Genomic DNA, 15,133 nt, shown 5'->3' on the forward strand with positions numbered 1-15,133 from the left:
AACTCGAAGTCAGGCGGTGTGATATGCCTCTCATCTTTGTGAATTCCTCACCTTCTCCCATAGATGGTATTCCTAGAGAGACTAGATTTCTCAAGCCAGAGGTTGTTTAGCTTTTCAAGCATCCTGTGCAAGGATGCTTGTTAACTGGAAGCAAAAAGTTAAATGTTGTGTTGCCTTCCTCTGAGCCAAGGATGCAATAGAAGACTGAGTTAATGGTGTGTTGATTTTTTACATGTGTCTTACCTCAATGTAAAAAAAAAAAGCATAAATAAGATTTTTTTCAGCAAATGAGAAATAAATCCATTTAAAATGATAAGATGTACAATGCATCCAAGAAACAATAGTTGGGATTTTACTGTGATCAATAGAAAGTGTTCGTTAAGAACCCACATAGTGTCAAGTAGACATTGTGTTTTACCTCCAGGAGTCAATGGTTATTGTTTTAATAATATGTATTTTAAATTACTAAATTCACTTAATTTAATGTATATGTGTCTGTAACTTTGTGCTGTGCCTCTGGAACTTCCCTTCCCCACTCCTCCCTTTTCTATGACCTGTAGGGGTTCTTTCTTGATGATGGATTTTAAACCATCTCAAATTCCAAAAGAATTTTGTTAGGAAATGACATCATTGATTTCTTTCCTTTGCTATCTTGCAAATTAATAAATGTTTTTCTTTATCTTGCAGAAAATGATGTTCATTATTATCTGTGTAGTTATTTTGCTTGTGATCCTTGGAATTATCCTAGCAACAACATTGTCATAGCAACCGTATCCCAAGAGCCATTTGTCCTTGGAGTCAGACCACATCTGCAGCAAATCAGCATCCTCCCATTTCATGAATGAATCCTAGACATTGTGACATGTGGCATTGAGTGCTGATATTTTATTAGTGAATTCAAGGAGAGAGCACAACAGAATGTATTGTTCAGTGGAAAAAACAGAATGGATGTGATGTGTTAACCCAGACATCCTTGGACTCTAAATAACACAGCACAAACATTTAACAATGTGAGACTTGTTTCAATGGCCTTAAAATAAGGAATCATTGAAATTTTCAATTTTTTTTTTATATATTTCAGTGTTAAAAATATGTATGTGAATTAGGAATATCTTATGTTATGAAGTTAGTAGATTTCAGGTCTGAGACTTTCTTCCCTCTCCCAGCTAACATGCTCATTAAGAGACGTTTTTGTACTATGTTTCACTCATGTCTGTTTATGTTTGCAAAAATTATTTTTATTATCACAGAGCTGTTTTGTAAGATATCTATAAGTTTAAATGTTTATAAATTAATTGTTTAATATATTAACATCTTAATTTACTCCAATTTTATGTATTAACTATTGCCTTTTAAAAGAAGTAGGAAAGAAACGTCATGATATCAGAGCCATCTTTGCACAGTTGTTTACACAGTTTGCCATCGGCATAGAAAACATTGGTTGCGAAGTACCCCAAAAAGCCTTTCTAGTTCCTTCTGTTGAAATTGATTTATAAGGTTCAAATCTGCCCAGTACCCTCCAGGAAAAGCTCGATTATTGTACTCAGCTTCCTCTCTACCTGTTCCATTACCCAAGATAATAAATTAGTTACTGCAATGTAAAGACAATGGTCTCTGCTTTCATTCTTTACAAAATAAGGTTTGTGTTTCCCTGTTCACACTAATAATGTCTGAATTTAAGGTGGTGATAAAATCAAATTTTAAACTCAAGGGGATCATTCCCAGACATTAAGTCATTCTTACATGTACAGATCACCTGAATGTTCTTGTTACATACTTACTATTCTGCTGAACTTTAAAAGTTAATTCTCAAAGTTTACAGGAATCTGTAATTAACATTTGTATTACTTCTTAATTTTTTAAAATTATAATATGCTTTATATTTAGACTGTAAAATGTGCGAAATCTTACTAGCAAATGGGCATCTATATGATAGCAAGTAAAACTTTAAATGAATATGTGAAGGATATTAAAAATATAGTTATCTCTTGTTACTTCTGTATGTGATTGTGTAAGCTCGTGACTGTAATTTAACATTGTCTGGCTTGAAAACTAATATATAGACACGCCTGATTGCAAGCTGTAAGTGTGAATTACAGAACCGTTTAGAAGCTGTGCTCCCTCTTGAATACAGTTACGAATTTCACGCGTTCATACTTTATACATCTGACTGCTTAGCTCAGAGTCAAGTCTGTATGTGTGCATTTTATTTTCTTGCTGGTCATCACTGTGCAGTCAGGATTCCTTTAGGAGTCTTCTGGCTCCATCATACATGTTTCTTAAATCTTTAGCCCGTCAGTGGGACAGGCTCCCTGGTGCTGCTTATGTTGATGGCATGACTTGTCCTGAGGGAATTTAACTATGCAGAGATCATGCTTGTGTCAGGGTGACTTTTGTACATCCATTGTCCATATGATTCCAGAGATCATGCTTGTGTCAGGGTGACTTTTGTACAGCCGTTGTCCATATGATGATGTGCACGCGTGGAGACACTTCATGCTCCCCACGTGTCCCGCTGTCGCTTCAAGTGAAGTCTTTTTAGCCCCCACTCCTCATAGCAATTCCTCTTGTATCTCTTCAAGACATTCTTCCTGGATTTGAAACACCTACTGAATCTAAGTTATGAAACCGCTTCTTGATTTCTACTTAAGGTGTTTAAGTTGTTCACCAGGTAACCCATTTTGTATGTCTAAGCCTCATGTACCTATTTGACATCGGATTTTTAAAAATACATATACAGGTTCACTTGTTACTTTTTAAATCATTTCTTGAAATGTCATGTTTACATTAAAAAAAAACAAAAAAAACTCAAGAGAACCCAAAAAAGAAATATTTTGCTTTCTGCCTTGTTCATTTCTGGAAAGATTTGGGGGGAGATATTTTATTGCATATCCATAAATAAATTGTTAAAAGAATATTACCTGTGGCTGTTATTATGTGTAATGATACAATGTAAGTTAATAATTTTAGGTGTTTTTGGTAAGTTTTTGATTATTTGGTGTTACCAACTTCTGTGGTTTGGCTGTCACATATTAAGAAACCCACCTGGTTTCTTGCTGTTGACAACAGATGCTAATTTAGGGAATTTGGCTTTGCATGCTTCTGCCAATTGGACATGTTTGCATTGATAGTTATTAACAGGGCACCCCCCTCCACTTTCTTATTAACTGGAATTTCCCTAATCCATAATCCTTACTGAATTCTAATCATGTGGGAAAGTGGTGTTCAAAATCTGGCATGTAATAGAAAGAAAAATAAGCTAGTTCTGGAGAACATCAGTTCATGAAGGTTGGACACCTCTCCACCCCCACTCGTGTATTACCTCTAACCTTCTCTCTTTCTTTCCTTTCAACCTGCGGTCTTGACAAGCACACTTAGTAATTTAGTGCCTTGGTTTATATTTTTTAAAGACTATGAAGTTTATCGCCTGAGTTTCTTAGGTTCACACCCTGGGGAGTTTCCCAGGGAGGCTGAGGAGGAGGCAGCCCCCCAACTTCCCTCAGAGGTTTGTCTGGGGTTCCACAGGGCACGATCACCACCCACCTGCCCGCTGCACCTTCGAGTTGAGAGAGAGATCTTCCTGAGGTTCGGACACCCACGCTGCTCCAAGGTCTCCACACCAGCTCTGTCAAGGGGTGTCCTTGAAACGGCTCCCACAGTGGACATGGGGGTGCTGGGGGGTGGGCAGAGCAGACATCCAAGGACAGGGCTGGGTTGCTGGGCCTCCGATGCCCGGGGGCCACCTTGTGGGTCAATGAGCAGTCGCATCCTTTCCAGGACCTCTTCCAACAGTTTTAGTTAATTTCTTCAATAAATCTAAGCTCACATCCTTTCAAGAGTTTAAATGGTGGGGCCCGCAGGTCACGGGGCTTGGGTTGGAAGAGCCTGGGTCACAGGAGGGACCCTGGGGGGCTCAGGGGTCAGGGTTGCCCAGGGATTTTGTCCCAGTTGTGGGTTGGGGCCTGGGGCTCCACGGAGATCAGGGGGGCCTGGGTAAGGGTAGGGGGGAAGGCCAGGAGTCAGTCTGCATCTTCTCATGGCAATGACTCGTGTGCTTGGCAAGGACCCCCTGTGACAGCTGAGGCCTCCCCAGCCATGTGTCCCCCCCCGCCCCCTCTTTCTAGGTTACTATTTCAGTGAACACAGCAGCACACCCCCCACCCATCTCCCCCTCCTCCCCCTCCCCTACACGAAGGAGAACATCAGTGAGAAGAATCGACTCCAGAGGGAAACAAGTCCAGAACCAGCCTCTGGAGGGCAGCTGAGCAAAGCCTGGGGCTTTGCTTGGTTTTAAAGTGTGAAACCAACACGGTACGCACAGGACACAGTCTTGACCTCATCCAACCCTGGTTCCCGCCTTTGTTAAGATCCAGTGTTCGGTGTGGATGAGACAGCACATTTTGGGGTTTCAGTGCAGCAGGAGCTCTGTAGAGGCATCCCATGTCCTAGCCGCAGTCAGGGTGAAGATGTGCCCGTGTTTCCAGAGAGAGTGCCGTATGGACAGCGAGCCATTTTGTTTTCCTTTGAGGCAACATCAGTTGTCATCTTCTGACTCACATCTCCTGAATGAGCAGATGCCTAAACCAGGAAGATGGTTACAGGTCCGGTTGTGGGAAGGGGGTAAGTTCCAGAAAAAGGTGGCATGATCAAGGGCAGGGCCGTGCGTTAGTAGGTTCAGCCTGCAAGCCTGGGACTTACGTCGACTGCAAAAAAAAAAAAGCACACGACCTGAAAGTTGAGAATGATGTTTTATTTGGTGGCTTTACCGAGGATGTAAGCTGGGTACAGCCTCTTAGATCGCTCTGAGGGACTGCTCCAAAGAGGTCGGGGAGCAGCCAGGATGTATATGAGTTTTTGCTAAAAAACATGTAGTCCAATGCTGAAAGGTTAATGCTCATTACAAAACCAGACATGTCAATGATCTTAGTGATTTTCTAGGGATGGGAAGATGAAAGAGTCGGGGCTCAGTGAAATTATTCCTTTAATATGCACCTTAACTATCTAGGGCCAGTATCCTGCTTTTCTCCATCCGAGTCCCCTCAGGCTGAGTGGCTGATGACGACTGTGGGCAACATTCATTGTTTACTAGAGTGGCAGGCAATATGTATTTTTAACTGACACATAGTTGATGTATGATGTTCCATTAGTTTCTGCTGTACAGCAAAGTGACTTAGTATATGCACATATATACATTTTTTAAAAAATATTCTTTCACATTATGGTTTCTCAAGGATATTGACTGTAGTTGCCTGTGCCGCACAGCAGGACCTTGTTGTTTATCCATCTTATATACACTAGTTTGCATCTGCTGACCCCATGCTTGCAGTCCCTCCTTCCCCAGACCCTCCGCCTTGGCCGCCACAAGTCTCTCTATGTGAGTCTGTTTCTGTTTTGTGGATTGTTGGTGTCATATTTCAGATTCCACATGTAAGTGATGTCATACTGTATTTGTCTGACTTACTTTGTAAGATAATCTCTAGTTGCATCCATGTTTCTGCAAATGACAGTATTTCATTCTTTTTAAGGGCTGAGTATCTTCCATTGTCGGAGAAGGCAGTGGCACCCACTCCAGTACGCTTGCCTGGAAAGTCCCATGGACGGAGGAGCCTGGTGGGCTGCAGTCCATGGGGTCGCTAGGAGTCGGACACGACTGAGCGACTTCCCTTTCACTTTTCACTTTCATGCATTGGAGAAGGAAATGGCAACCCACTCCAGTGTTCTTGCCTGGAGAATCCCAGGGACGGGGGAGCCTGGTGGGCTGCTGTCTGTGGGGTCGCACAGAGTCGGACACGACTGAAGCGACTTAGCTGCAGCAGCAGTCTTCGATTGTATGCCAGTACCACATCTTTATCCAGTCTTCTGTCCATGAATACTTAGCTTGTTTCCACATCTTGGCTATTGCTGTGAACATAGGGGTGCCTGTATCATTTTGAATTAAAGTTTTCTCTGGATAATATGCCCAGGAGTGGGATTGCAGAATCATATGGTAATTCCATTTTTAGTTTTTTGAGGAACCTGCATGCTGTTCTCCACAGTGGCTGCACCAACAGTGTAGGAGGGTTCCCTTTTCCCCACACCTCATCCAGCATTTTTCATTTGTAGACTTCAATGATAGCCATTTTGACTGGTGTGAGGTGATACTTTGCTGTGGTTTTGATTTGCATTTCTCTAATAATTAGTGACATTGAGCATCTTTCATGTGCCTGTTGGCCATCTGTATGTCTTCCTTGGAGAAATGTCCGTTAGTAGGGATGTTTTTATCAGAAAGCTGTGTCTGATATAAACTGGAGATCCCTGGATAAATAAATAGAAGTGCTTGCCACAGGACCCAGGAAACTGGGGGTGGCTCTGATGCTTTGGTTGAAGGGCAACTGCTAAGAGGTTTCTGTCCTCAGGAGACCAGTGTTCCACAGTGAACAGCTTCCTGTGGCCACAGCTGCTTTGTTCAAAATATGGTGACATGCTTCACGCACACCCACTTGATGCTCGTCAGAAGTCCTTCCTCCGGTAGTCAGATTGCAAAGCAGAGTAGTGAGCAGAGTATTTTGGGCAACATCTCCGCAGAGGTAACATCAGCCATGCAGACATCCTCTTTTTGGGGAGAGGTCTCCCGCAGATCTAACCTCACAGCAGAATTTCCCTGTCCAGTTCCTGGGACCGTGACGTGTGGAATTGGGATGATCCCTGCAGCTGTGGGCATCTCCGGGGCTGTTCAGACTGGGCACTTTTCATGAACAGACACAATCCGCCAAAAAGTGAGTGCTTGCAGCAGTCAGACCACCCACCATGCCACCCACAGGGGAGAATTTGCCCACTTCCTCCACCTCTAAGAGGATGTGCCTTCCTGTTGGGTTGTCATTTTTTCATGATGCAGAACAGAGTCAGGGCAATGGGTGGAGAGAAGGGAAGAGACAGGAAGAGAGGGGGAGGGGCTTGCGTGCTGAGCTGATTCTAGCACATTCCATGGGAAGGAAAACTAGGGTGAAACTGGTGAAGAAACAAGGTAGAAAACAGACCCAGAGGCTGCTGCAGTAGTTGAACGGGAGAGTAAACCAAGAAAGAGGGACTGACAATTTCTGAAAGCTGGGTGCTAGGAAGGCTGCCAAAATCGTGACTCCCTGTCCACCGATGCCGAATAGAAATATGGAGACAGCATTTGGAGGAAATATGAGTGGCTTTTTTCTTTTTGCCAGGCAAGGGGGAGAACACAGCAGGCTGGCGCCTCAAGAACTGTGTCCCCCTCTCTGGGGAATAGGGAGAGGTTTTTATATCCTCATGAAGGTTTTGCATTTTTTTTTTTTTCTTTTTCAAGATTTCAAAACAACCACAGCTAGCATCGGGCAACTCAGCAGCCGGGTCTGGTATCCCTGAAGTTATCAGCCCGTGACTTTCTGAAATGCAGAATGCTACAAGAGAGGGTAGGGGGAGAAGGATGCCAGGTGCGGTGTATAATCTAAATGGAGTCAGAGTAATTAGCTTTATGATGGACAAGTCCAGCTACAAGTGTGTGTTAGTAGTAGTACTAACCAAGATTGCATAATTCTTCCAGGGCTGTTTGGCTGCTGCTGCTGCTGCTGCTAAGTCGCTTCAGTCGTGTCCGACTCTGTGCGACCCCACAGACGGCAGCCTACCAGGCTCCCTTGTCCCTGGGATTCTCCAGGCAAGAACACTGGAGTGGGTTGCCATTTCCTTCTCCAATGCATGAAAGTGAAAAGTGAAAGTGAAGTCGCTCAGTCGTGTCTGACTCTTAGCGACCCCATGGACTGCAGCCTACCAGGCTCCTCTGTCCATGGGATTTTCCAGGCAAGAGTACTGGAGTGGGGTGCCATTGCCTTCTCTGACTGTTTGGCTGGTATGTGCCAAAGGCTGTTCACTCAATTCTGTTTTTTCTGTAACAGAAAGGATATTTTCCAGAGGAGGTGGGCTGGGGTGGGGAGTCAGTGAGAGGTTTCTAAGCGTGGAGAATTGGGTTCAGAAGGAAAGAAGATGCTCACAGGAATAGCCACAATGTCTCCAAATCTGAAACTCTTCCAGAATAAACAGTAGATTTAACAAGTAATTCAACAAGATTGTTATGGTTTATGAATGAAATGCCTGAAATCTTTTTCTAGAAGCATGACTAAAGATTGGTATTCCTTTTTATTCTGCCTGGTTCATGAGGAGCATCTTCCACGAGGGCCCTGGCACCCACACAGGTTGCACTAGGCTAGGCTAAGTCCCTTCAGTCATGTCCAGCTCTTTGTGACCCTATAGACCAAAGCCCGCCAGGCTCCTCTGTCCATGGGGTTCTTCAGGCGAGAATACTGGAGTGGGTTGCTGTGTCCTCCTCCAGGGGACCTTCTGAACCCAGGGATTGAACCCACATCTCTGACGTCTCTTGCATTGGCAGGTGGGTTCTTTACCAATAGGGCCGCCTGGGAAGCCCTAGGTTACACTTAATTCTCTGAATTCACAGAACAGTTAATGCATTTCTTTTTCTATGATTTGCCACACTTGACTTTATATTTGCATTGTGGAAGAATGAATGAACTGATTTAAGGATAAACCCCAAGGCCTAGGGACACATGCAGGGGGACTGGGGAGTGGGGCTGTGGGGTGTACATCCCAGTCTCCTCACTGCAGCACATCCTACTCATCTTTTTACCCCCGTGATACCTGGGGGAGGTCCCCCAAGGAGTCAGAAGAACCATGATAGTCTGGGCAGAGCCGTGATAATTATCCATCTCCCAGCTACAGAGGGGATTGATAATCTATTGATAGTCTATGACCATTGCTTGTAAGCAAGATTCACCAAGGTCTTTGTGACCCTCCAAGGGATGGTTTATTTATTTGCAAAGAAGAAAGGGGCAATGGGGGGCAGGCAGTGCCTTCTAATCCCACTCCCCTCACCCTGCTAGGACCCTCATTTGTTTAAAATCCTGCTTGCTTACTCTCTGATGCATTTCTCTCTCTCTCTCTTTTTTGCATTGTTTATTTATTTGGCTGTACCTGGTCTCCGCTGTGGCATTCGAACTCTTAGTTGGGTCATGTGGGATCTAGTTCCCTGATCAGGGATCAAACCCAGGCCTCCTGCATTGGGAGCTTGGAGTCCCAGCCACTGGACCAACAGGAAGTCCCTCTTTGGATATATTTCTGATTAATGAAGGTTGATGCATCTGTAGGAAAGGAACAGTTCAGAGAAATAAACATCAGTGTAACCTGTGGTCCTCATTTGAGCAAAATCAAAGGTAAATGTTTTTGAGCTAATCAGATAAATTTGACTATGGAGTGCCTGTGAGATGATGATTAATTTTGTTGGATGTGACACAGACATGGTATTATGTTAATTACAAGTCTGTGTCAGTTTTAGAAAAGCAAATGAACCTATTGACACAGAAGAAACAGATTCGTGGACACAGAGAACAGACTTATGGTTGCCAAGGGATTGGGAGGAGGGAAGGACTGGGTGTTCGGGGCTAGCAGGTGCAAACTATTATATAGGATGGATCAACAACAAGGTCCTCCTTCTGTATAGTACAGGGAACTATATTCAGTGTCTATGGAACCCTAATGGAAAAGAATATGGAAAATACATACATATATATATATGTATTACTGAATCAGTTTGCTTTAGAGCAGAAATTAACATTGTAAATCAATTATACTTCAGTAAAAAAGACAGCAAACAAAAAAAGAGCACAGAGAACATCCTCTTCTCCACCTCTTCAAAGGACTGACAGCCTGAGTGTCAATGCCTGGGCAGTATCTTGTCTTGCAAGACATCAAAGGGGGAGGGAAACCCTTAGGCTTGTGAAATGAAAATATCTCCCACCGCATCAATAAACAAGAAATGTCACTACCATCAGCGATTTCTGGCCTCCAAATGTGAATGGGGGCTACCCAAACTGCGATCCAGCAGATGCTTCCACCCCTCACAGTGATTGCTGAGGAGCTGGTGAACAAGCAGCCTTGCAAGAAGCAAGGTGAACAAGGAAACATGATTGGCCCCAGGTAGCTGAGGTGCATAGGAAAGGAGTGAATTCAGGGAGCCCAGAGGCTTCCATCTTCCCATACATAGAATGCTAAATTCCTTCACTTGATACCTGATCTTTGATGTTCACTGCCTGCTCCCCTTGTTGCAGACTTGTGTATAGCCTCCTGCCTCCTTGAAGCAGTTTTCTCAGAGTTACTGAGATGTTGTCTCCCGGGCTTGGAGTCCTAAACATTCCCACCAAATAAAATAACTCTCTACTTTCAGGTTGTAAACAGGCCTCTCTTAACCTCTTGCTGTCTTGTACTTTCTCTCCCATTGAGTTCTTAAAAAAAAAAATCCAAGTATGATTGTTCTCAGTTTGGGAGGAATTCCTGGTTTGGGCACACATAGACATCAGAATCATGCCTGTGAATAGATGGGCTTTCTACGTAAATGCATTAATATGGGCTCAGCTCAGGGAACTGACCCAGGACACCCTGAAACACAGCATCTGAGTCTCATCACTCTCCTCCCCAGTTCCATGAAAGCCCACTCAGGCGGGGTCTGAATTAAGTGTTGGCTCCCTAGGGCTGCATGAGGGGCCACTGGACAGGATTTCCTGTGACAGAGAAATGTATCTTTGCCTTTACAACATTGTATTAGTCTCTGGTGAACCACAAAATAATTCAGGTATACATAGATACGTATGTATATATTCTTTTTCATATTCTTCTCCGTTAGAGTTTACTATAACACACAGTTCCCTACACTACACAGTAAGATCCTTGTTTATCTATTTTATATATAGTAGTGTCTATCTGCTAATCCTAAACTCCTAATTTATCCCTCCTGCCAAGTCCCTTTTGGTAACCATAATTTTTTTTTATGTCTGTGAATCTATTTGTTTTTCATAAATAAATTTGTGTCATTTATTTAGATTCTGTATATGAATGATATCATATGATATTTGTCTTATCTGAAATACTGTGATCGTTTCTAGTCTGCCCATGTTGCTGCATTATTTCATCCTTTTTATGGCTGAGTAATATTCCATCATAATATCCATTCCTCTTTTGATGGACACTTAGGTTACTTCCATATCTTGACTATTGTGAATAGTGCTTCTATGAATATAAAGTTGCATGTGTCTTTTCAAATTAAGAGTTTTCTCTGGATATACGCCCAGGAATGGGATTACTGGTGAAAACCCAACCTCTTTTCTTTACATATAGTGTATACATATTGCATGTGTATGTATAGGTACACATTTATGTGTATGGTATTATGTTTGTGTATGTATACATGTGTATTTATATGTATGTATATGCATATATATGTTTATATGTATGTATATGCTTATGTGTATATATATATATATATGTTTTCTTCTTACAGTAGGAACTGGTTTAAAACTTCTTGGTCTCTGAATCTTCCCACATATTTGTAGCTACACGTGACACCCAACATTTTCCCCTGTCCTGAGTCTTTCTGGAGGCACCACCCGGGTCTGTCTCACCATAATTGGAGGTATTTGGAAGATCTTTCCCAGGCACCTTGAAATTCCCTCACAATCTCTCTGGGAATCACCTTTCAGAGGCCACGTCTCCCGTCCTCACTCTGGGTTAGGGATGCACATGGGCCTGAAGACCTCGGGAGAGAGCTGTAAACCACCGAGAGCAGTGGGACCCGGGTGAGGCCAGTGGATGGGCGCAGACCCTACTTGGAGGAGTCTGCACACACTCACTCCTGCCTGCAGGGCCACCGTCCTGGCCTTCATGGTGCAAGTCCCTTTTGCTTCTCTCTGTGGCCATTGTCATGTCGCCAGTTCCCATTACCCAGCACCCAGGACTGTGCCAGGAACAAAACATGTGCTGCCTGATGGCAAAGAGCCCATCGCCCGATGTGCAGCAGTCAAAACATGAGCCCCGAGGTTTGCGACAAAGAAAGGGTGTGTTTGCAAGGCAGCTAAATGAGGGGACAAAAGAACAGGTCTCAGATCCTCCTCCCGGAAGGTGAGGGACTGGAGCACTTAAGGAATGAAGAATAAAGCAGCTGGGTGGTACCAGGTGTGGGGAGTGTGGGGAAAGGTGATTGAAAAGATGGGCATCGTCGTGGTTCTGTGCAGGCAAAGCTAAGCAACGTTCAAAAACAGATGCTCCTAGCACCATCAGGCTGCCCAGGTGGCTTAGTGGTAAAGGATCAGCCTGCCAAATAGGGACATGGGTTTGATCTCTAGGTCGGGAAGATCCCCTTGAGGAGGAAATGGCAACCCACTGCAGTATTCTTGCCTAGAGAATCCCATGGACAGAAGACCCTGGCAGGCTACAGTCCATGGGGTCACAAAGAATTGGACACAACTGAGCAACTGAACAAGATAGCACAATCTGAGGGCAGAGTTTTCAGCCCTCGCTGTCAAAAGGTCACAAAGCGACACTCACACATGCCCAGTTGGAGGGTGGTTGGTTCCAGCCAGTCTTAACCAGATTCAGCTCGAAATTGAACACAGCTGACTCCAAATTCCTGGGGCACCATTCAGGGCAGCATCTTACTGTTCAGGCTACATGATGTTTGGAGGAGACACATGACCTTGATCGGTGAAGGCAAGTGAAGTGGATTTGATGAATCATTACCCCTGGTTTCAAGCCCAGATAGAGGAAGGCTGTAGGCAGAGACAATGTGCATCCCTTCCGGGACTGAAATGACCAAGGGGGCTGCTTGCTGGTGGTGCTCAGCCAGCAGTATTTCCAACCCTGGCTCTGGACGCAGGGCTGTAGCCCTGGGCAAGGTGGACGGAGCTCCTGCCTTGATCTGGGGGTCCAGAGAGGGAGGCTGACCGTGGGCAAGTCAGCCAGGGCAACACCCTTTCAGAGTGGGACAGAGGCTGTGGGGAAATGGAAACCTGGTGCTGGGAGGGAGAGTGGCCAGGTATGGTGAAGGTCAGAGCCAAGGCCACGCCAGGGCAGGGCTGTCTGAGGACATGACTCACCCCTCTCGGTCATCACAGAGCACCGAGCTGAGCTCCCTGTGCTAAGCTTCCCACCAGCTAGCTATCTTACACGTGGCGGTGTGTGTGTGCTCAGTTGCTTCAGTTGTGTCTGACTCTTTGTGACCCCATGGACTGTAGCCCACCAGCCTCCTCTGTCCATGGAATTTCCCATGAAAGAATACTGGAGTGGGTTGCTATTTCCTTCTCCAGGGGATTTTCCTGACCCAGGTATTGAACCCGTGTCTGCTGCCTAGCAGGTGGATCCTTTATCACTAAGCCATCTGGGAAGCCCCAAACATGCATTAATGTACGATATTTGTTTTTCTCTTTCTGTCTTACTCCATTCTGTTTGACAGTCTCTAGGTCCATCCACATCTCTACAAATGACCCAGTTTTGTTCCTTTTTAATGACTGAGTAATATTCCACTGTCTATATGTACCACATCTTCTTTATCCATTCATTTGTCTACTAGTTTCTTACAGGGCACACTGAGTGTTGGCCATGGTAGGGGATGGCAGACAGCCCCAGGCTTGGGTGCAGGTCCTCTGTCCCTTAAGAAAGAAGGGAAGCCTATCATGGCCTCAAGGAAGAGCCTGGGAGCTGAGTGAGTTTGCTGAGGGTCCTGGTTGCTGGGTTGCTGTCAGGCCACAGCTTGTTCCACATTTTAGTGACGTCACATAGCCCAGGGGAGTGGTCCCTGCCTGGGGAGGGGGTCATGTGGAATTGTCAGGAGTCCTTTTCGGAATGCTAAAAAACCTATCAGAAATGACATATTTACCTAAGATAAACAGAAATGACTCATTTATTTATCCTTTTAATCAGAGGATTGATATATATGGGGCTCAGAATTTATAGGTATGATTGTTCTTCATCTCAATTTTCATTATTGCTCATTTCTAACAGGTTAGTATCTTCCATTTTGACTTTATAACACAGGTATTAAGACAGGTGGTTTTTTTTTTTTTTTTTTGAATATGCAAAGGGAGAGGTTTGCTTCTTTAAAGAAAACTGAGGTCTCACAAGGGATGTAAAAGGCCTTTTAAATAAATGAAGATAGACATCATAATTCCGGGTGGAAAGACTCAATATTTCAAGAGTAAATTTTCCTCCAATTAGTTCTGAAAATGTTGCCCAATGTATCTCAAATTCATCTAGGAAGATTAAAAAGGACATTTCTGCCAAAAAAGAAATATAAGGGAAGGATTTCCCATAAATAACGTTGAAGTGTGCTGTGACAAAGTAATAAAATAGATACTGTATTGGTGGCAGGATCAATGAGACCCATGGTGGAGAATAAGGAGCTGCTAAGATATCAATCTGAATGGAACTTTCCAGCAAAGAGTGTTAGCAGAACTTGATAACCTGTTCCTCTCCAACCCCGTGCCAGCCTGAGTCCGCTAGAGTGGACCTTCCTTAGACTGACCCATCCATGAATCAGAGCTAATGATATTAATAATAGTCCCTTCCTTGAGGGGGCAAGGATTGATTTTGAAAATATGAATCCTTTTGAAGGGTGCAGATAGTAAGCATCCAACAAGTGTTCTCTTTTCCACCCTACTTTGAGTTTCTCTCCATCTTGCACAAACTTAAAAAAAAAATACTTTTCTTTAATTTTTAATTTATTTTTAAAAAATTATTTATTTATTTTTGACTGCATGAGGGTTTTTTTCCTCTAGTTGTGGGAGCAGGGCTTACTCTCTGGTTGTGGTGCACGGGTTTCTCATTACGGTGGCTTCTCTTGTTGCAGAGCTCGGGCTCTAGGGCTCAACGGCTCAGCAGTTGCCGTGTATGGAGTTAGTTGCTCTACAGCATATGGGATCTTTCAGGCCCAGGGATCGAACCTGTGTCCCCTGCATTGGCAGGTGGATTCTTATCCACCTGGTCCAGGGAGGTCCCACATGTTGAGGGGCAGCTACCCGTGTGCCACAACTACTGAAGCCTGTCCTCTAGAGCCCAGGCTCTGCCACAAGAGAAGGCACCCCAGTGAGAAGCCTGCACACCACAAGTAGAGAGTAAGCCCTGCTCATTGCAACTAGAGAAAGCCCATGTACAGTAACAAAAGATCCAGTACAACCAAAAATAAATGAATAAAGTTTTTTTAAAAAGAGAGAGAAACTCCCAGGAATTCATGCACTGTCCAGGTCATGGGTCGCTTTCCCATCTCTGTGCCTGCTAAGCTGGCTAGAGAGATGGG

The 15,133-nt window shown here is 44.2% G+C and overlaps 1 protein-coding gene across 8 annotated transcripts in view; it reads left to right on the forward strand.

Moving 5' to 3' along the window:
- The window catches only part of STX2 (syntaxin 2), a 74,329-nt gene that overhangs the window by 38,373 nt on the left and 20,823 nt on the right, over positions 1–15,133 (forward strand). For 4 of the 8 annotated variants that reach the window (XM_086347246.1, XM_086347247.1, XM_086347250.1 and 1 more), the window contains one exon: positions 688–2,915. The exons of the other annotated variants lie outside the window; for them this stretch is intronic. Coding sequence is in view for 2 of the 4 variants with exons in the window: in XM_086347247.1 (XP_086203373.1) it covers positions 688–765 (78 nt within the window). In the remaining 2 variants the exon portion in view is untranslated. Of the gene's footprint in view, positions 1–687; positions 2,916–15,133 lie in introns of those variants that run through there. 8 annotated transcript variants of the gene reach the window in all.

The sequence above is a fragment of the Bos grunniens genome, chromosome 17 (genome assembly GCF_055505025.1).
Source record: "Bos grunniens cultivar Pamir isolate PY7600 chromosome 17, Bosgru_T2T1.0, whole genome shotgun sequence".
In the NCBI taxonomy this organism is placed as follows: Eukaryota; Metazoa; Chordata; class Mammalia; order Artiodactyla; family Bovidae; genus Bos; species Bos grunniens.